The sequence below is a fragment of the Pelobates fuscus genome, chromosome 10 (assembly GCF_036172605.1).
Source record: "Pelobates fuscus isolate aPelFus1 chromosome 10, aPelFus1.pri, whole genome shotgun sequence".
NCBI lineage: Eukaryota > Metazoa > Chordata > Amphibia > Anura > Pelobatidae > Pelobates > Pelobates fuscus.
The window spans coordinates 2,331,960-2,353,823 of NC_086326.1; the positions used below are offsets into that span (position 1 = coordinate 2,331,960).

General features: G+C 43.9%; 1 protein-coding gene across 1 annotated transcript in view; it reads left to right on the forward strand.

Moving 5' to 3' along the window:
* Positions 1 to 21,864, forward strand: part of CACUL1 (CDK2 associated cullin domain 1) — a 68,771-nt gene that overhangs the window by 12,404 nt on the left and 34,503 nt on the right. Inside the window, exons 3-5 of the mRNA XM_063435049.1 lie at positions 2,580 to 2,682; positions 12,142 to 12,237; positions 14,441 to 14,543. Coding sequence (XP_063291119.1) covers positions 2,580 to 2,682; positions 12,142 to 12,237; positions 14,441 to 14,543 — 302 coding nt within the window. The remainder of the gene's footprint in view (positions 1 to 2,579; positions 2,683 to 12,141; positions 12,238 to 14,440; positions 14,544 to 21,864) is intronic.

The following is a 21,864-nucleotide window of genomic DNA, read 5'->3' on the forward strand; positions in this document are numbered from 1 at the left end:
AAAGGTAATCCACACCTTCAGCATGTACTGTGCTCTTATAGAATACCTTAATACTATCGTATGAGCAGATCTACAGGTAATCCACGCCTTCAGCATGTACTGTGCTCTTATAGAATACCTTAATACTATCGTATGAGCAGATCTAAAGGTAATCCACGCCTTCAGCATGTACTGTGCTCTTATAGAATACCTTAATACTATCGTATGAGCAGATCTACACGTAATCCACGCCTTCAGCATGTACTGTGCTCTTATAGAATACCTTAATACTATCGTATGAGCAGATCTAAAGGTAATCCACGCGTTCAGCATGTACTGTGCTCTTATAGAATACCTTAATACTATCGTATGAGCAGATCTACAGGTAATCCACGCCTTCAGCATGTACTGTGCTCTTATAGAATACCTTAATACTATCGTATGAGCAGATCTACAGGTAATCCACGCCTTCAGCATGTACTGTGCTCTTATAGAATACCTTAATACTATCGTATGAGCAGATCTAAAGGTAATCCACACCTTCAGCATGTACTGTGCTCTTATAGAATACCTTAATACTATCGTATGAGCAGATCTACAGGTAATCCACGCCTTCAGCATGTACTGTGCTCTTATAGAATACCTTAATACTATCGTATGAGCAGATCTACAGGTAATCCACACCTTCAGCATGTACTGTGCTCTTATAGAATACCTTAATACTATCGTATGAGCAGATCTACAGGTAATCCACGCCTTCAGCATGTACTGTGCTCTTATAGAATACCTTAATACTATCGTATGAGCAGATCTGCAGGTAATCCACACCTTCAGCATGTACTGTGCTCTTATAGAATACCTTAATACTATCGTATGAGCAGATCTACAGGTAATCCACGCCTTCAGCATGTACTGTGCTCTTATAGAATACCTTAATACTATCGTATGAGCAGATCTAAAGGTAATCCACACCTTCAGCATGTACTGTGCTCTTATAGAATACCTTAATACTATCGTATGAGCAGATCTACAGGTAATCCACGCCTTCAGCATGTACTGTGCTCTTATAGAATACCTTAATACTATCGTATGAGCAGATCTACAGGTAATCCACACCTTCAGCATGTACTGTGCTCTTATAGAATACCTTAATACTATCGTATGAGCAGATCTACAGGTAATCCACGCCTTCAGCATGTACTGTGCTCTTATAGAATACCTTAATACTATCGTATGAGCAGATCTGCAGGTAATCCACACCTTCAGCATGTACTGTGCTCTTATAGAATACCTTAATACTATTATATGAGCTTGTCTGTGCTCTTATAGAATACCTTAATACTATTATATGAGCTTGTCTGTGCTCTTATAGAATACCTTAATTAATACCTTCCTGCTTTATTTCTCTTACGATGGGAGCTTTGATTTAGAGCGAAAACTCCCTACATTTTAACATTGTTTGTGAAACCGCTGCTACCATGTCTGTAGAATTGTAGTAGGGGGTATTTTTAGTTTTTTGCTTTTTTAATTGCGCTATTAACACAGATTGCAGAACAGTTTATATTTTCATATGATGCCACTGGAGCCGCTAATGGCACGGTGACCGAAAGTGTTTCCCTGAATTAGTGTGGTTACCATTGCACGTTTTCACGTGTTCTATGTGTGTGTAATAGATTAGTGCTGGGATTGTACAATCCCTGTATAGCACTCTCTTTTTTATTTATTTTTTCTTCCTGCAATGTGTTTTTATGTATTTTTTTTGCCTTTGGCATAAAAGTATAAATGATGTGTGCCGTTTTGCAGTATAGAAACTTACACCGCGGGACTGCGCTTCACTCCTAGAAACGCGTGTGTATATGCATGCAGTATATCTTCCTGTACAACCATATGTTATTCTTCCTCTGTGGCAGGCTCCTGTATATTATTTTGAGCTTTTCCTGAATATACTATCACTGTGGCCTGCACCAATGTTGGGTTTTAAAAGTTTTTTTTTTTTTGTGGGAAATTCTTTATTTATACTGTGCATAAGACAACAAAAGAGCTCACTATGCCACAACCACAAAAGTAAGCATGGAAATATCCGTGGAATCCCGAAACATGACATTGAAATAATAGCACCATTTGTTGGAGTAATAGTAAGCTATGAAGGCATATCTACACAATGTAAGGACACTAAGCCTATGTGTAGGTAGCTATAGACATGCGTGTAACATAACATGAAGGCCACTGGTTCCACTCTCGTAATCCCAACGCTGCACTATATCATAGAAAGTAATATAATACATTACTACGCAAAGTATAAAATCAAACAATTGATTTCACAATACTGTGATTATCTCTCGCTTTGTCTCTCAAGCTTTAAATCTTATTTGAGGAACAGGTCTTGTTTATGTGGCATTTTTCCAATTTTTTCATCCATACACATGAGTGACTACCAGCCCATCACTAAATAGCCACTTATCAAAAAACTTTTAAAGATGTAAAAATCAGTTTTGATCCAGGTGCATGATGGGAAAGTAAGAGTGTCCTAGTTTATTAAAGTAAAAGTTGGTGTTATAAAATCTTTTTAATCTGTGTGTTTTTATCTAATTGTATTGCAGTTGTGTATATAAATGTGTGTGCCAGCAGCACTCAGAACAGATGTACAGTGACCTGATGCGCAAGATCGCGTGCCACCTAGAGAGAGTGTCTCAGGATCTACAGGTAAGTTCTGTGAGGTTTTATTTCCACACAGTGTGGTATCTTCATGCTGGAGGTGCAGATAATTTTACTTCTAAATTTTCTTTAGCAGTGTCCTATGGGTCAGTGTTAACAGAATGTGTGCACCATGTACATTAAATAGCCCGCCAACCATTCCCTTCATATTTCAGTTAAGGAAGTATTTTCTTTCCACTGATCGTTATAGCTAAGACAGCTTTTTTTATTATTTTGCTTATTTACATTTTTTGTTTGTTTTGAATTATGAGGGTTCCGAGTGACCAATAGTCTTTATAGTCATCATGGTAGAAATGGGTTCTTCACTGCAAATTGCAGAGACCCGACAAGGGAATTGCAAATTTTAGCAAAGTTGTAAAACCTTTACAATTCAACTATATTTGCCCAAAATCTGCAATTCCGGTCAGTTCTCCACAGATCACAGTGTAATGAATAAGCGAGTAAATGCATCGTACATTGAAGAGCTGTCACTTCTCGGCTAATTACACCATTGAATACAACTCTGAAAATGACCTATTCTTTGTGTTACCTGAATTTTAAAGATTTGGCACATTACATCATAATCCAGGCACAGCTAGGGCACACAATGCAAATGAGGAGACATGGAAACATTTTCCTTCCTCCTCTGTCTGCGCTCTCTATGCCGACTACAATGTCCATTCTTTGGAGGAGGAAGTTGATATGAAGACAACAATTCATAGAATTTCTATATCATTATTTTCCATACCTCGTAAATAGATATTTGTTACTTGTAGCGAGAAGTAGACCACAACATTGAAATCGTGCTAGCTCCTCTTTAAATGTGCAGAACAGAGAAACAACATTCTCAAGCTTTACTTTCAGGGTTGTTTACGAAATTATGAATTGTCATAAACTCACTAGAGAATTAGAAATTCAAAGCTAAAATAGCTGAGCTGGGAGCAAAGCACAATATGCGGTCCCAATAATGAATGGTTTATTGAGTAGATCTGCCAATCCTTAGTCTGTCCGCAGAGGGCAGCAGTGAGTTACTCTTCCTTATACTAAATCCCCACAACGAAGGCTTTCACTGTGGTCAAGATATTCTGCTAGTTTGAGGTTCACATTAGAGCAGCCTAAAACAGGATCTGATTCACTGCTGGCTTTCACCTTTTGTTTGGGAAACGTATAACTGCTGACTGGGATCCCTTTAATCTAGCCTTTTATCGTGGTAAAGCCGTATTCTCGACTGTGCGTGCTGACTGATAGAAGGAACGTACTGATTTTGATTAGCGGGTGTGTATTACGCGCATGTTGCCAGTGTGTGAGGAGCAAGGTTTAGATTAGCGGGTGTGTATTGCTGGCGTGTTGCCAGTGGGTGAGGAGCGAGGTTTAGATTAGCCGGTGTGTATTGCTGGCGTGTTGCCAGTGGGTGAGAGGAGCGAGGTTTAGATTAGCCGGTGTGTATTGCTGGCATGTTGCCAGTGGGTGAGAGGAGCGAGGTTTAGATTAGCGGGTGTGTATTGCTGGCGTGTTGCCAGTGGGTGAGAGGAGCGAGGTTTAGATTAGCGGGTGTGTATTGCTGGCATGTTGCCAGTGGGTGAGAGGTGCGAGGTTTAGATTAGCGGGTGTGTATTGCTGGCATGTTGCCAGTGGGTGAGGAGCGAGGTTTAGATTAGCCGGTGTGTATTGCTGGCATGTTGCCAGTGGGTGAGAGGAGCGAGGTTTAGATTAGCCGGTGTGTATTGCTGGCGTGTTGCCAGTGGGTGAGAGGAGCGAGGTTTAGATTAGCGGGTGTGTATTGCTGGCATGTTGCCAGTGGGAGAGGTCTGTGACCGATTACACCAAATTCACTGTAGCGGAGTAGAGGTATGATCCAAGGTAGCTCCGCTGGTAGACAGGAACAGCAATCCAAGACAGGTATAAAACAGGTAGCGTAGTTACAATCCCTTCCCTCCAAGAACTAGACGACACATAGCTTGGAGGTCAACTGCCAGCTTTATTCACACATTAGCTTTTATGTCTTTTTCCCATGCAAGGGAGGTAACTTAAAATAACCAATCACATCGTAGTCACCTCCTCTCCCTCTCCTCCCCTTAGATTAACAGTTAAGCTCATTAGTGGGAACAGAGTTTCCCCCAGTTTCTGGATGTCCCCTAAATACAGGGGGTACGGTGACAAATGAGGGGTCCCCTGGTAGGTCTGCTCTGGGTGAGCAACATATTCAAAATTCACCCAGATCAGACCAGGGGTTCGGGAGTTAGACATTTAAAGATTTGACCGACTGCAGGGATTCAGTAGCCGAAATCAGCCCCATAGATTCTGGCCCTGTAGTCGGTCTACTTCACTGAACAGAAAGTACCGAACATTTCAGCCATCCGACTCTAATCTTTCGTTCGGATGAATCCCCTAGTCTGGGGAATTCAAACTACCGAACGGCGGGCCGTTCGGCAGTTTGAATCGTACGTTTTGGTGATCCTGGAGGTCTGAGCGGTGTCTGGTTAGTCGAGCGTCCGATTTTAGTTCCAGACGCTCGACGACCAAACACCGCTGTTCGGCAGTTAAGATGCCCGCCGCCACGTGGAGATTAGGCGAACGGCGGCCACCCACGAACTCGATTACGGTACTTGCAACATTGTTTCTTTCCATTAATGGGAGGCACACGACCACAGCAGGGTGGTCTTGCATTCGGTACTTTCAATCGGTTCCCGAACCGGCTACGTATATCTGGTTCGGGAACCGATTACATTAACAGGCTGGTAAAATACACGGTACATTCAGTGACAGGTAGTTCGAATAACATATAACAGTTTAAGTAACAGTCTCTTGTGGCTGCTTCTGCCACATTCACGCTGTGCAACAAATGCCGGTCTATTGTGCAGTCTCATCGCTTGTATCTTTCCTCTCCGTGTAAATGCATGTTTGACATCTTATCCTCTGTGCTGTAAGCACTGTCAATGTGAAATCAGAGAGCTCCCTTCTACCAGGGATTCAGGAAGACTCATTAAAGAAAACTCTACAACAAAAAATACTCCTAAATGTAAAGGTATAGTTAGAAGCAATATCCACTGTATTTGCTGGTATTTTCTGTTAATCATGCTGTTGTATCGATCACTGCTGGTTTGTGTATTGTAGTATTGTTGTTATTATTATTATTTATATAGCGCCATCAAATTCCGTAGAGCTGTACAATGGGTGGACTAACAGACATGTAATTGTAACTAGACAACTTGACGTACAGGAACAGAGAGGTGGAGGGCCCTGCTCAATGAGCTTACATGTTAGAGGGAGTGGGGTATAGTGACACAGTAACAGAGGGATTGAGGCCCTGCTCAGTGAGTTTACATGTTAGAGGGAGTGGGGTATAGTGACACAGTAACAGAGGGATTGAGGGCCCTGCTCAGTGAGTTTACATGTTAGAGGGAGTGGGGTATAGTGACAGTAACAGAGGGATTGAGGGCCCTGCTCAGTGAGTTTACATGTTAGAGGGAGTGGGGTATAGAGACACAGTAACAGAGGGATTGAGGGCCTGCTCAATTAGTTTACATGTTAGAGGGAGTGGGGTATAGTAACACAGTAACAGAGGGATTGAGGGCCCTGCTCAGTGAGTTTACATGTTAGAGGGAGTGGGATATAGTGACAGTAACAGAGGGATTGAGGGTCCCGCTCAGTGAGCTTACATATTAGAGGGAGTGGGGTATAGTGACACAGTAACAGAGGGATTGAGGGCCCTGCTCAGTGAGTTTACATGTTAGAGGGAGTGGGGCATAGTGACACAGTAACAGAGGGATTGAGGGCCCTGCTCAGTGAGTTTACATGTTAGAGGGAGTGGGGTATAGTGACACAGTAACAGAGGGATTGAGGGCCCTGCTCAGTGAGTTTACATGTTAGAGGGAGTGGGGTATAGTGACACAGTAACAGAGGGATTGAGGCCCTGCTCAGTGAGTTTACATGTTGGAGGGAGTTGGGTATAGTGACAGTAACAGAGGGATTGAGGGCCTGCTCAGTGAGTTTACATGTTAGAGGGAGTGGGGTATAGTGACACAGTAACAGAGGGATTGAGGGCCCTGCTCAGTGAGTTTACGTGTTAGAGGGAGTGGGGTATAGTGACACAGTAACAGAGGGATTGAGGCCCTGCTCAGTGAGTTTACATGTTAGAGGGAGTGGGGTATAGTGACACAGTAACAGAGGGATTGAGGGCCCTGCTCAGTGAGTTTACATGTTAGAGGGAGTGGGGTATAGTGACACAGTAACAGAGGGATTGAGGGCCCTGCTCAGTGAGTTTACATGTTAGATGGAGTGGGGTATAGTGACACAGTAACAGAGGGATTGAGGGCCCTGCTCAGTGAGTTTACATGTTAGAGGGAGTGGGGTATAGTGACAGTAACAGAGGGATTGAGGGCCCTGCTCAGTGAGTTTACATGTTAGAGGGAGTGGGGTATAGTGACACAGTAACAGAGGGATTGAGGCCCTGCTCATTGAGTTTTCATGTTAGAGGGAGTGGGGTATAATGACACAGTAACAGAGGGATTGAGGGCATGCTCAGTGAGTTTACATGCTAGAGGGAGTGGGGTATAATGACACAAAGGGTAAAAGTAGGGGTACGAAGTAGGTTGTTAGAAAAGTATTCACTGAGGGCTTAGTAGGTAATTTTTGACAGTTGCAGGAGAGGAGTCATGGGGGGTGGGGGATAAAAACCTGCTAACAGTTTAATTGATATGCTTTCTTGAAGAAGTGTGTTTTCAATTATTTTTTTGAATGAGTGGAGACTGGGTGAAATTCTTACGGAGAAGGGAAGGGAGTTCTACAGAGGTGCAGCCCTGGAGAAATCTTGGAGGCGAGCATTAGAGGTGGGAGTACGGACAGAGGATACACGTAGGTCTTCAGCAGAGCGTAAGGTCCTCGACGGGACATACCTGTGTATTAGGGAGGATAGGTAGGTTGGAGCAGCATTATGTAGGGACTTGTAAGCAAGCACCAGAATCTTAAATTGAGCCCTATATCTAACTGGAAGCCAATGCAGGGACTGACAGAGCGGGGATTCGTGGGAGGAAAATGAGCCTCGCCGCCGCATTCATTATAGATTGCAACGGTGCAATCTGGGAACACGCAAGACCTCTGAGAAGGGGATTGCAATAGTCTTAATAGTATTCTAACCAGCGTAGATCACTTAGCAGGGTGGGGCTTCAAAACATGATGCTTTATAAGCTGTTTTATTGAGTTTGCCAACGCATGCAGTGGCGCACCCTCACTTCTCACCTAGAAGATGCGTGTCTGTGTACAGATTGAGTGAAGGTGTGGGTCTGTCTCTCTCACTGAGACAAAATAACTTTTTTTTTTTTTTTGTCAGCTGTTGAATTAAAATACATATAATTGCATAATTTGGCTATTTCTTTTCCATCTTAAATAGCATAGGTTGTATATATGCTTTGAATGCACCGTTTTACTCTTTAGTGAGATTTATTTAGCTAAAGCTTTCTGTATCATGCAGTTAGGAGCTGTGTACAGCTGAGTACATTGGTTGTGTGTTATTGATCTCAGCTCTGTTTAATATATCTTTAACACACAGGTATTTAGCATTGATAATCTAGACTGAGTGCTGAAATAGGGGGGCTGGTGGCCTAGTTGCCTGGGCTTGTTCCTGGGCCATTGATTAATAAACTTCAGCTCCCACCATGCTCTATCAGTAACGGACTGCCATGGACAGAGTCTCCAGCAAGGTCATATGTAAAGAAGCCAGACTGAAAGAACAGGATGTGTGCAGTTAAATCGTGTGGCTGCATGTTATGTAGAGATCGGCTGAATCAGCAGTCACAGGCCAGCTTCAGAGAAGCTTCACACACTGACATTAACCCTTTCACTGGCCTATTATATGCACTACCTTCTGGCTTGTTAAATGATTTGGTCTTTTTCAAAGCATTAACAATATAAAGATAATAATTATACCTCTCAGCCAATCCTGGTGCTCCCATGGTGTTTTGTATTTGTATTTTTTTTTTCTTTTTCCTTGGGGAGCTTTGTACGTAGCTCATATACCACTGAGCAGCCACAGATTGTGGGAATTTGGTTTTGCGGTCTCTTTTTTTTGTATTGAAAGCTATGCAGCAATCAGCAGTTCAGACTGTGAAGCCATGACTTGCAGGAGGTAATGGTAGCCTCAGCTTGGCATTAATTTTACATTTTTTATTTTTTTGTTACATGTTATATATTACAGCAGCTCAAGAGCATAGCAACTAGACTTCTATAACGGCAGACGTTTCCTCTTTGTTGGAACATATTGGGATGGAATTAATGTCTTTTCCAAAGCAAATTTCTTCCACTGGGAGTTTCATTTTGACCAAAATCCGTCCATTATTTCCGTTTTATGTCCTTTTGGACTTAAGGAATGACATGATCTCTGGCAAGTCTTTCAGTGGTTTAGATAAGTAGACAAGTCCCTACTTTTTATGTGTGATCGGCAGATTTAAGGGTTCCACATTTGTGAGGTAGCTGTGTTTAGTAGATAGCTCCCTCTTTTGTATCCTCAAACGTAGTCAGCCCAGAACTCTTCTAATCTACTAATTCACAAAATTTCATTCATCGGTTGAGAGTGGTCAGCTGACACTTTCAGGCAGTAATTGTCGCTTTGCATCGACTTCCAGCTCTTGCAGAAGCTTAATGTTGGCACTGGCTTGAGAGGAGCTCTGGAGTCCAGCATGGACCCAGGTAGGAGGGCAAAGTGTTGTGAAAGGTTTGCCCCATTACCAGGACACAGGACCAGTGTACTCCTATCCTCATAACCACTGCCGTGGAGTAACCCTTTAAATGGTGCCTTAATTAAAGACTAATACTACAAATCGTGACCTCATATATATATATATACCGTATATACTCGAGTATAAGCCGACCCGAATATAAGCCGAGGCCCCTAATTTTTCCCCAAAAAACTGGGAAAACTTATTGACTCGAGTATAAGACTAGGGTGGGAAATGCAGCAGCTACTGGTAAATTTCTAAATAAAATTAGATCCTAAAAAAAATATATTAATTGAATATTTATTTACAGTGTGTGTATAATGAATGCAGTGTGTGCGTATGAGTGCAGCGTGTGTGTGTATGAGTGCAGCGTGTGTGTGTATGAGTGCAGCGTGTGTGTGTGTATGAGTGCAGCGTGTGTGTGTATGAGTGCAGCGTGTGTGTATGAGTGCAGCGTGTGTGTATGAGTGCAGCGTGTGTGTATGAGTGCAGCGTGTGTGCATGAGTGCAGCGTGTGTGCATGAGTGCAGCGTGTGTGCGTATGAGTGCAGCGTGTGTGCGTATGAGTGCAGCGTGTGTGCGTATGAGTGCAGCGTGTGTGCGTATGAGTGCAGCGTGTGTGCGTATGAGTGCAGCGTGTGTGCGTATGAGTGCAGCGTGTGTGTGTGTATGAATGCAGTGTGTGTGTGTATGAATGCAGTGTGTGTGTGTATGAATGCAGTGTGTGAGTGCAGTGTGTGTGTGTATGAATGCAGTGTGTGTATGAATGCAGTGTATGAATGCAGTGTGTGCAGGGCCGGTGCAAGGATATTTGCCCCCCCCCCCCCCAATATGTCCTGACCTCCCCTCCTCCTCCCTCAGTGGTCCTTACCTCCCCACCCCCGTGTTCCTTCACCCCCCTCCCCCAGTGGTCCTGACTCACCCCTCCCCTAGTGGTCCTTACCCTCCCCTCCCCTAGTGGTCCTTACTTCCCCCTCCCCTCCCCTAGTGGTCCTTACTTCCCCCTCCCCTCCCCTAGTGGTCCTTACTTCCCCCTCCCCTCCCCTAGTGGTCCTTACTTCCCCCTCCCCTCCCCTAGTGGTCCTTACTTCCCCCTCCCCTCCCCTAGTGGTCCTTATCCCCCCCTCCCTCCCATAGTGGTCCTTATCCCCCCCTCCCTCCCATAGTGGTCCTTATCCCCCTCCCTCCCATAGTGGTCCTTATCCCCCTCCCTCCCATAGTGGTCCTTATCCCCCCCCTCCCTCCCTCCCATAGTGGTCCTTATCCCCCCCTCCCTCCCATGGTGGTCCTTATCCCCCCCTCCCTCCCATAGTGTTCCTTTTCTCCCCCCCTCCCTCCCATAGTGGTCCTTATCCCACCCCCCTCCCTCCGATAGTGGTCCTTATCCCCCCCTCCCTTCCATAGTGGTCCTTATCCCCCCCTCCCTCCCATAGTGGTCCTTATCCCCCCCCTCCCTCCCATAGTGGTCCTTATCCCCCCCCCTCCCTCCCATAGCGGTCCTTATACCCCCCCTCCCTCCCATAGTGGTCCTTATCCCACCCCCTCCCTCCCATAGTGGTCCTTATCCCCCCCCTCCCTCCCTCCCATAGTGGTCCTTATCCCCCCCTCCCTCCCATAGTGGTCCTTATCCCCCCCTCCCTCCCATAGTGTTCCTTTTCTCCCCCCCTCCCTCCCATAGTGGTCCTTATCCCACCCCCCTCCCTCCGATAGTGGTCCTTATCCCCCCCTCCCTTCCATAGTGGTCCTTATCCCCCCCTCCCTCCCATAGTGGTCCTTATCCCCCCCCTCCCTCCCATAGTGGTCCTTATCCCCCCCCCTCCCTCCCATAGCGGTCCTTATACCCCCCCTCCCTCCCATAGTGGTCCTTATCCCACCCCCTCCCTCCCATAGTGGTCCTTATCCCACCCCCTCCCTCCCATAGTGGTCCTTACACCCCCCCCTCCCACAGTGGTCCTTATACCCCCTTTTTTTATTATTATTTTTTTATTATTATTATTATTTTTTATTATTATTTCTTATTTTATTTATATTTTTATTTATTTTTCGTCCCCCCTCCCTGCTTGATACATGGCAGGGAGGAGGGCTCCTTCCCTGGTGGTCCAGTGGCAGTTCAGTGGGGGGGAGAGGGGGGCTGGCAGAGCTGTTACTTACCTCTCCTGCAGCTCCTGTCAGCTCTCTCCTCCTCTGCGCAGTCCGTGCAGCTCCCTCTGTCAGCTCCCAGTGTAAGTCTCGCGAGAGCCGCGACTCTCGCGAGACTTACACTGGGAGCTGACCGAGGTGCTGAACGGACGGTGCGGAGGAGGAGAGAGCTGACAGGAGCTGCAGGAAAGGTAAGTTACAGCTCTGCCAGCCCCCCTCTCCCCCAGTCTGTATTATGGCAATGTAAATTGCCATAATACAGACTCTGACTCGAGTATAAGCCGAGTTGGGGTTTTTCAGCCCAAAAAATGGGCTGAAAAACTCGGCTTATACTCGAGTATATACGGTATATAGCTTGTGTTCACAGACCTTGTCATAATATCCCATTGTAAAGTGAAGCTAAACCATAGCAGCCAGGAAATGTGCTCCGGTGATAAGTGTTCATGGGAAATCCTACGCTGTGGCCTGCCATCACAATATATACTCAGGGTCAGTATCTCCATCCAATCTCTATTTGTTCTCCTGATCACCGGTCAGCCTATAGCAACTTGTATCAGGTGATATGTAGTTTTAGGTCATTTCTGATGAATTCAATGTGATGACCTCTATATTTCAGGTCAGCTCTCCAGCTCATTACATTGAGAAGTTTAACCTGGCTCTGGGGCAGTATATGGGGGCACTGCAAAGCATTGTTCCGCTCTTCATCTACATGGTGAGTCTGCGTTGTCGTATTCATTGATCTTTGTACATTCTTTGTTTTATTCTCTTTTTAGTGCCTGTAATGTTACACTCCAAGCACTATAACTTCTTTCTAGACTATGGTGTTTCCCTATCAGTGTCTTACAGCTGCAGCGGTTACAAGCCTCCGTTACTGAGAGAATGCAGAGGACGTTTTGCTTCTGTCTGCCAGTCCTTGCACACATGACACCGATCCACACATCCAATCTTGGGATCCTTCATGGGTTATTGTTAAGGAGATTCTGCTTTCAGGAATCGGTGACTGGCGTGGTCAACATTCTGATAGCAGTGACAGTGCAACTGCTGTCAGGAAACCGTGACCGACGCTAACAGCGTTCTGATAGCAGTGACAGTGCAGCTGCTGTCAGGAAACCGTGACCGACGCTAACAGCGTTCTGATAGCAGTGACAGTGCAGCTGCTGTCAGGAAACCGTGACCGACGCTGACAGCATTCTGATAGCAGTGACAGTGCAGCTGTCAGGAAACCATGACTGACGCTGACAGCATTCTGATAGCAGCGACAGTGCAGGTGTTAGGAAACCGTGACTTACGCTGACAGCATTCTGATAGCAGCGACAGTGCTGCTGCTGTCAGGAAACCGTGACTGACGCAGTCAGCATTCTGATAGCAGTGACAGTGCAGCTGTTAGGAAACCGTGACTGACGCTGACAGCATTCTGATAGCAGCGACAGTGCAGCAGCTGTTGGGAAACCGTGACTGACGCTGACAGCATTCTGATAGTAGTGACGGTGCAGCTGCTGTCAGGAAACCGTGACTGACGCGGTCAGCATTCTAATAGCAGTGACAGTGCAGCTGTTAGGAAACCGTGACTGACGCTGACAGCATTCTAACAGCAGTGACAGTGCAGGTGTTAGGAAACCGTGACTTACGCTGACAGCATTCTGATAGCAGCGACAGTGCTGCTGCTGTCAGGAAACCGTGACTGACGCGGTCAGCATTCTGATAGCAGTGACAGTGCAGCTGTTAGGAAACCGTGACTGACGCTGACAGCATTCTGATAGCAGCGACAGTGCAGCAGCTGTTGGGAAACCGTAACTGACGCTGACAGCATTCTCATAGCAGTGACGGTGCAGCTGCTGTCAGGAAACCGTGACTGACGCGGTCAGCATTCTGGTAGCAGTGACAGTGCATCTGCTGTCAGGAAACCGTGACTGATGCAGTCAGCATTCTGATAGCAGTGACAGTGCATCTGCTGTCAGGAAACCGTGACTGATGCAGTCAGCATTCTGATAGCAGTGGCAGTGCAGCTGTTGGGAAACCGTGACTGACGCTGACAGCATTCTGATAGCAGCGACAGTGCAGCTGTCAAGAAACCATGACTGACGCTGACAGCATTCTGATAGCAGCGACAGTGCAGCTGCTGTCAGGAAACCGTGACTGACGCGGTCAGGATTTTTATCGCAGTGACAGTGCAGCTGCTGTCAGGAAACCGTGACTGACGCGGTCAGCATTTTTATCGCAGTGACAGTGCAGCTGCTGTCAAGAATCGATGACTGATGCTGTCAGCATTCTGATAGCAGTAACAGGGCAGCTGCTGTCAAGATGATCAAGAATCCATTCACATTGTCTAGTGAACTGGACTGCATTTTCCCAAACACTCTTCTGGCCAAACTTTATCAAAGACAGGATATTGATTACTGTAACAATGTACAATATCTGATATCTAAAAACAAGGTAGGACATTCAGAATACCACCTAGATACAGCGTTTATGAACAGTTTTGGTAAAGTGACTGCAAATTGTAGACAAACAATTAGGGAGAAAAATAAATAAATTATGTTACGTGATGGTGATTCCCTCCCCCCCTCCTAAAATTGCAATTGTTGGTAAATGCTCAGACTGTATTCCTGGTATAAGAGAACATTTGGGTGTATTTGCATATGCTGTACAGGGTCATCCCGATGCAACCCCTTGCTTATTGTGCTTTGACTCGAGCATCATACCATATAATGAGACCAAAAAAGGGGCATTGCTTTATCTATTGTGCAGAATATACTTCTGTTTCTTTTCAATTCCTTTACACCCCGGACTGTACCATTTACACCGATCAGACTGCAAATTGCCAGAAGGGGGCTGTTCCTGCTTTTTGTATATTTTACAAGGCGTTTTCACATGTTGCCTGTGAACTAATTCCCTTTTGCTATGTTGTTTTCCAGAATAAATTTTACATAGAAACAAAGCTTAACAGGGACCTGAAAGATGACCTTATACAGCTGTTTACGGACCACGTGGCAGACAAGCACATTTATAGCCTTATGCGTAAGTATGTTTGAGTATTTCTACATGCAGTGATTTGTTTGATATTAGCTGCCATAGGTATCATTTCTTGAATAAAAACACAAACACGTGGAATGCGTTCAGGGGTGCAGCATTAGTAATTTGTTTTCTAGTACCTATTAAAGGAACACTCCAAGAACCATAACCACTACATTGGCTGTGCTGTCGGTAGTGCCTGTCAAACCATTTAAAACAAACTAATTGCTTGGTTCCTGCCGATGTCTTCAAACTCTGCTTCTAAAATCTCATTGCAAGGAAATCAGTTCAGCTTCAGAGAGCTAAGCAGGGTCGCTCTCATTAGCGAGCAATCTCAACCAATGAGTGAGGTCCTGGATCGGCCAAGCTTAGCTCGGGGAAGATGTCTATCATCTGCTGCAGGAAAAGAGCAGGTGTGGCATTAGGGCCTGGGGTATCCAGGTCATTTGTCAAACTGTTCTAAAATGTTTTGACAAATTACTCTGGGAGGGCACTCTGGTATCATGGCACCATGATCACTACTGCAGGCTTTAGCAAAAAACGCATCAGTTTTAAAACGCATCAGTCATGTGGCTCTGGATAAAACCTCTTGTGATTTTGGTAGTCAGATGGCCATTAGTTGTATGGAAATTGTATTTTATTTGGAAAAACTGCTTGCCCACTCGCAGGATGTTATGTGTGGCATGACGTGATAGGGGATAATATTTAATGGTGGTATTCCTTGTTTATTTCTATGGTTTGTACTTGCAGAATTGCAATTGAAGGATCTGCATTCGCTCTGGCATGTATGCAATTTAATCCTTTGTCTCGGAGAGTAATTTGTTAACGTCAAAGGGAACCATTCTGCTAAAATTAAAACTGCCCGTTTTGATATGTGCTCATGAGCAAATTAATCTGCAAGTGCTGAATAGATTTTCTGCACTATGCAAAGTATCCCAATCACTGTAATAATTGTATACCCTTTCATGGTGTTCTAAATTAATGACACTGTGCTTACAATATAGTAAGTAAATGTAAACTACACCCCCACCTTCTAATAATCTATTGGGCATTGAATGCATGGCCTTGACGAGCATGTTTAACAGTTTGGCTAAATGATGTGCAATATTAACATACTAAGTGATGTTTGATGTCACTGCTTGCTTATTTGATGGGCTGGCAATGAAATCCACACATTGGCTTTTTAGATTGAGGTGTATTCTTATTTTAGAAGCGCACGTCTGCTTACCAAAGAGGGGCAGCTCAACTGTCACTGTGTGAGTGGCAGGGGGAAAGGGGAGCTATCTACAATGTAGTCACAATCCTAGGATAAGACGGGGGGTTTGATTATTGTATTATTTTTTTTTTTTTTTTTAATATTACAAAGCTTTATTTGAAAGTGCAAACATTAAAACCTTTAACGTCAGATTAGAGGTAAAGGGACCTGGCCCCTCAACAAAGCATTATTAGATAATGAACTAGGTGAGGCAGAGTCAAGGCTATGATAGAAAATTTTTTCATTGAAAATTTAGATTTGGACACCACCATAGTGAATATTTGGTTGGCCCACAAGGCAACAGTCCGGGGGTACTTATAAAACAAGGTGCAAATACAAAACGCAAATATAGGGAGGAACAGGAGCAGCTTCTTCAGTCACTGGCAGAATTGGAGGCGCAACACAAGCAGAATGCGAGCATACACTTAAGGCAAAAACGTCTGCAAATTAAAAAACAATTACACATTGTAACTAAAGACTACGGAACGGAGTATGCGAAAAATGAAACAAAAATATTACACGCCGGGCGTAATAGAGCAGGCAAACAACTGGCTGCCCAACTCGAGCAGAAATGTTCCCATATAAAAATTCTGTACGTAATCAATGCAGCAGGGGCCAAGGTCGTAAACCCGGCTTTAATAGTCCATGAATGAGCCTCTTTTTATGAGAATCTTTACAACCTACAGAATGACCCAAACACTATCCAACCGACATTGGATACGATTAAACAATTTCTGTAGGATGTGGAGCTCCCTCAAATAACTTGCGAGGAGGCAACGAGGCTTGGTAGACCCTTTACTGAGGAGGAGGAAGGGGATGCAATTAAATTGATGCCCAAGCACAAAGCCCCAGGCCCAGATGGGTTTTCTAATTATTATTTTAAATTCGCTGAGATACTGACTCCACACCTTACTAAACTTTTTAATGGGAAGCAAAAACCAAAATGCATATGCAAATTAGTTTAACAAAGAATCACATTTTTGCCTTATTCCATTTGAAGCTTGGATTCCTTTGAGTCTGTGTTTGCTGTATACAACCGCTTTAAAACACAAGTTGGGAAAAAATGCAAAGCCAGTGTACCACTCATGGACAGCTGTTTCATTGTTAATGCATATCATCAGCATGAGGTTGGTTACTGGTTTGCTTATTGAGGCTGGGTAGTGATTGGTAAGCAAAATCCAAATAGGTTAGAGTGGGGAAAAATTGTGATTTGAAAACCCCTTCAACCTAAGTCTGTGGATAGTTAATACAATGTTAAACAATAATCTGCACACCAGTCAAGCCTTAAAACTTGCTTTCCCCACAGAAATCACAAATCTGCAGTGATGTTACTACCACAAAGGATTCTGGGTGGGCATATATAAATTGGTGGCATTAGACGCGGAAAAGGCGATTGCCTACATTGGCAATTTATGGCCTTTTTTTTGGATAAATTCTAAATACCTCCTAAATTTAAACTAAGCATTCTCTCTTTATATACTAAACCTACAGCTAGAATTATGATTACGGGTGTTCTGTTCTGAAAGTTCTTCCTGGCGAATAGTACAAGACAGGGTTGCCCACTATCACTGCTGATTTCAATAATGACACTAGAGCCCTTAGCGCACCAGATTAATAAACACGATTTGATAACAGGCCTGACTACGACGAATGGCCCCCAGAAATTCGCACTGTTTGCAGTCGATATCCTTATATTGCTTACCCAATCACACACCTTGTTAGCACTGCTGATGGATCTTTTGACAGAATATGGAAGGGTGTCGTACTATAAAAACACCACCACAAAAACACAAGCTCTGCCTATGAATTTGAACAAAAACCTAGAGAGGCAACTGATGGATACCTACCCATTTGAATGGCTGAATGACTCCATTAACTATTTAGAAATGCAGATGTCAGCCACTAACAACCATTGTAAATTATTGCAAGGAGTGCAGATAACGCTGGGCTGGTGGACTGGGGTAGCCGCTTCATGGATCGGGAGAATTAACTCCACAAAGATGTGTATTCTGCCTCAAATTTAGTTCTTTTTTTTTCTGTCATATGGTGGCAGTACCAGTGGGTTTTGCTCCTTCCTGTGGACAAGCATCTAACAAGCTTAATTAAATCAACAAAACCCCTCCCCCTTGCCCTATAAGAAGGGCTATCCGGCAAAACCAACCCCAGTTTCCTTTCTTGTCCCGAGAGGGAAGGACACAGCATCTGGAGGGTGAGACACACAGGCTGCTGGTCTGGGGGATTCCGGTCCGAGAGCTGCCCGGGCGGTTAGCTGAGAGACCATGCTACCTCCGTTATGGTTACGGAGCAAATGGATACATTGCCTCTTATGCCGAGAAGGTTCCGGCGAATACTTTCTGGAGGCGGTCTTGATGACCTGCGCACAGCGGTGGAACGCACGCCCGGGAGGTGTTGCGTTCCACCAAAAGTTTCCGGTGGTGCGCATGCGCATGCCGAAACTTTATTTATAAAAAAAAAAAAAAAAAAAAAAGGCGCAAAGTTTGATGCTCGGCATAGATGAAGCTGTGCAGTACCCACTGACAGCATGGATGCTTGCCAGAAGTGGTACGCCGTGTCACCAACCCCCCACACGGTTCAGAGGCATTTTGAGGTGAGGTGAATTAATCTTTCCTTCAAAATGATCTCTGTAAAAGTTTAGACACTTCATTTGCAAAGTGTGAAGCCACGTGGTAAGAAGAGGACGAAGATGACGGTATATGTACCCACTTTATGCACTATGATGAATTGCTGTGAGCAGTATAGGTACTCTCTATATGCTCTATGACGAATTGCTGTGAGCAGTATATGTACTCGCTATATGCACTATGACGAATTGCTGTGAGCGGTATATGTACTCACTATATGCACTATGACGAAGTGCTGTGTGCAGAAGATGTAGGCAATATATACACTACGATGTGTTGCTGTGAACAGTATATGTAATCACTATATGTTCTATGACGAGTTACTATGAGCAGTATATAAACTCACTATATGCACTATGATGAATTGCTGTGAGCAGTATATGTACTCGCTATATGCACTATGACGAATTGCTCTGAGTAGTATATGTACTCACTATATGCACCATGACGACTTGCTGTGTGCAGAAGATGTATGCAATATATGCACTACGACGTGTTGCTGTGAACAGTATATGTAATCACTATATGTTCTATGACGAGTTACTATGAGCAGTATATATATACTCACTATATGCACTACGACGTGTTGCTGTGAACAGTATATGTAATCACTATATGTTCTATGACGAGTTACTATGAGCAGTATATATTCTCACTATATGCACTATGACGTGTTACTAGGTGCAGTATATATTCTCGCTATATGCACTATGACGTGTTGCTGTTGAACAGTATATGTAATCACTATATGTTCTATGACGAGTTACTATGAGCAGTATATATTCTCACTATATGCACTATGACGTGTTACTAGGTGCAGTATATATTCTCGCTATATGCACTATGACGTGTTGCTGTTGAACAGTATTTGTAATCACTATATGTTCTATGACGAGTTACTATGAGCAGTATATATTCTCACTATATGCACTATGACGTGTTACTAGGTGCAGTATATATTCTCGCTATATGCACTATGACGTGTTGCTGTTGAACAGTATATGTAATCACTATATGTTCTATGACGAGTTACTATGAGCAGTATATATTCTCTCTATATGCACTGTTGTGTTGCTGTGAACAGTATAGGTTACCACTATATGTTCTATGACAAGTTCTGTGAGCAGTGTATGCACTCACTATGGGCACTATGACGAGTTGCTGTGCACAGTATATGTACCCACTATATGCTCTGTGTGTGTGTCTAAGATGACTCGGCCTCAGAAGGGTACACACTATAAAGTCCTTGTATAAGGACAATAACCTCTTTAGATGTATCCACTAGATGCTCTATGTCGCATTGTTTTGTTATCCACTCGACCTTAGTAGATGCACCCACTATATGCTCTATGCCGAGTTTGAAGTGTGGCCTCCGCTTCATTAGTTGTATGCACTGTATTCGTTAAGAATGAAAACTCAACCTCCGTGCATGCTCTGTTAGGAGTTACTTGAGGACTCAGCCTTAGTATATGCATCTACTATATACTCTGTCGAGTTGATGGGTGGTCTCAACTTCAGTAACCACTATAGGCTATTTTAGGGGGGTTCTTTTCCTTTTATATACTCTATATAAAAAAAAAAAAAAAAAAAAAAAAAAAAAGCCTCACTAGTTTATGGGATATAGGTATACTCTATATGCCTTATGTATGAGGTACTGGGAAGACAGGGCCTCAGTATATGTCTTCACTGGTTTCTCTATGGATGAGTTACCAGGAGATGTATGCTCATTAGCCGGTATAGAGATGGCATCTTCACAGTAGCTCATATATCTATATCTATATCTGTATCTATATCATCTCCACAGGAGTTGCGTAACCCTGGTATATGGCATAGGTTGTGTAGGTATGCTTTCTGTTCATACAAGATTCAGTATAGGTTACTGATATCTCTGGCAATTTGGACGGTTAACGAACACACACAATGTAGGTGTTTTTTTCATCAACTCGCTGCAGAACAGGATTAACCTCTGCCCCAGTCGTTTCAGAAATTGCAGTGGTCTGATAAATTCCGTTACTTGTAAAAGGTGATTAGCGTGTAACCTCGGTACTGTCTAAAGAAGTACTGTTGTGTATATTAAGGCGATTATTTTAATTTTTGGAGATCAGACTGAGATCAGATCAGACTGAGCATACAGAGGGAGACCGACGTTTCCCCAGCAATCCATATATTCTATTGCCTATTTCATAAGAGTCCCTAGATCTCGTAACATGTTAAAAAAGAAATCCCACTGTTTTCTCTCCCCGATCATAGAAGGAGGGGTGTTGGTAGTAGCGGATCCAATTTTCAAATTAGATAGAGTTCATTTCAGGAAGTCTGTCTTCCGTCTAATGTTTTCTGGTTGGGTATCGCTACTGATGCTCTTTTTTAATCCCCTTCATGTTTCGTGGTAATGATTAAGGGAAAATCCGCAGATTCCAGGGGTTTTAAGGTGTATTGCCACCCTTCATCTCTTCATTCCGTAGATATGGCAGAAGGCTGTAAATTTTCATGCGCACTCTTCTACGGGGTTGGTACATCAACCGGCAGGGAGGAACCGGTGTAGGCGCTCTCTCTCTCTCCTGCATGCGGTTATCTTGCTGAGGTGCAAATTCATCTAGTAGATATTTCGGTAGTTCCTTTCAGAGGGATTGACATAGCCGTCTAGCTCAGAGAGGGTATTTGGAATTAGGAAGTTTGGTCCTTATGTCCGTGTAATTTGACTCTCTGGAGTGGAAAATTGTTGTTCCAGCCAGGGCTCTGTTGACAAACTTTTCAACGACCTAGTCACTTCCTGTTCACTACAGGTCCCTCATGTGTCTTACTTCCGCTTACGTTTTTTCTAGTTGTCTTAGAAAATTAGGTCTATCGGAGCCTTATCCTGGTTCTTATTCCATGCTGAGCATAAAGATTCTGATTCCCAAACGTTCGAAGCTCTATCGGTCTCATGATGTATAGGGATCTACCCTAGTGGTTCTGTAGAGTTTCAGGTTGATAGCCTTACTACGGCTAGGGTTCTTCTTCATCATCTAGGTCTGCGGGAAGATTTGTTTGGCTATGTTGCTTGGCAACTATATATCCTGTTTAAAGGTCTACTTTCTGATAAGGGTTAGAAATTTTTTGGGGGGATTTTGGGAACACCCCTGCTGGTGTGTTTCATTCGTCTAAAAACCCTTGCTTTAATGTCTTCTGGTTTTTTTGTTCGGCAGGCTTCGGCGTTTTCTGCTTTGAGGTCCAGGCCTTCAAGCCTGAGAATCCTGCTGTTCTTAGAGTTTACATCCAGATTTTAAGCTTGAGGTTTTTTGTAATCTGCCAGGTCCAGACATCCTCCTAGAGTTCTGTTTTCCCTTCCTGGTATTTTTGTCCTTGAATTTTGATATATTTTGTTAAAAAATTTTTTAGGTAACACCCGTTCGATCCTGTTAAAGGGTTTCCCTTACAAGTTTTGTTTCTC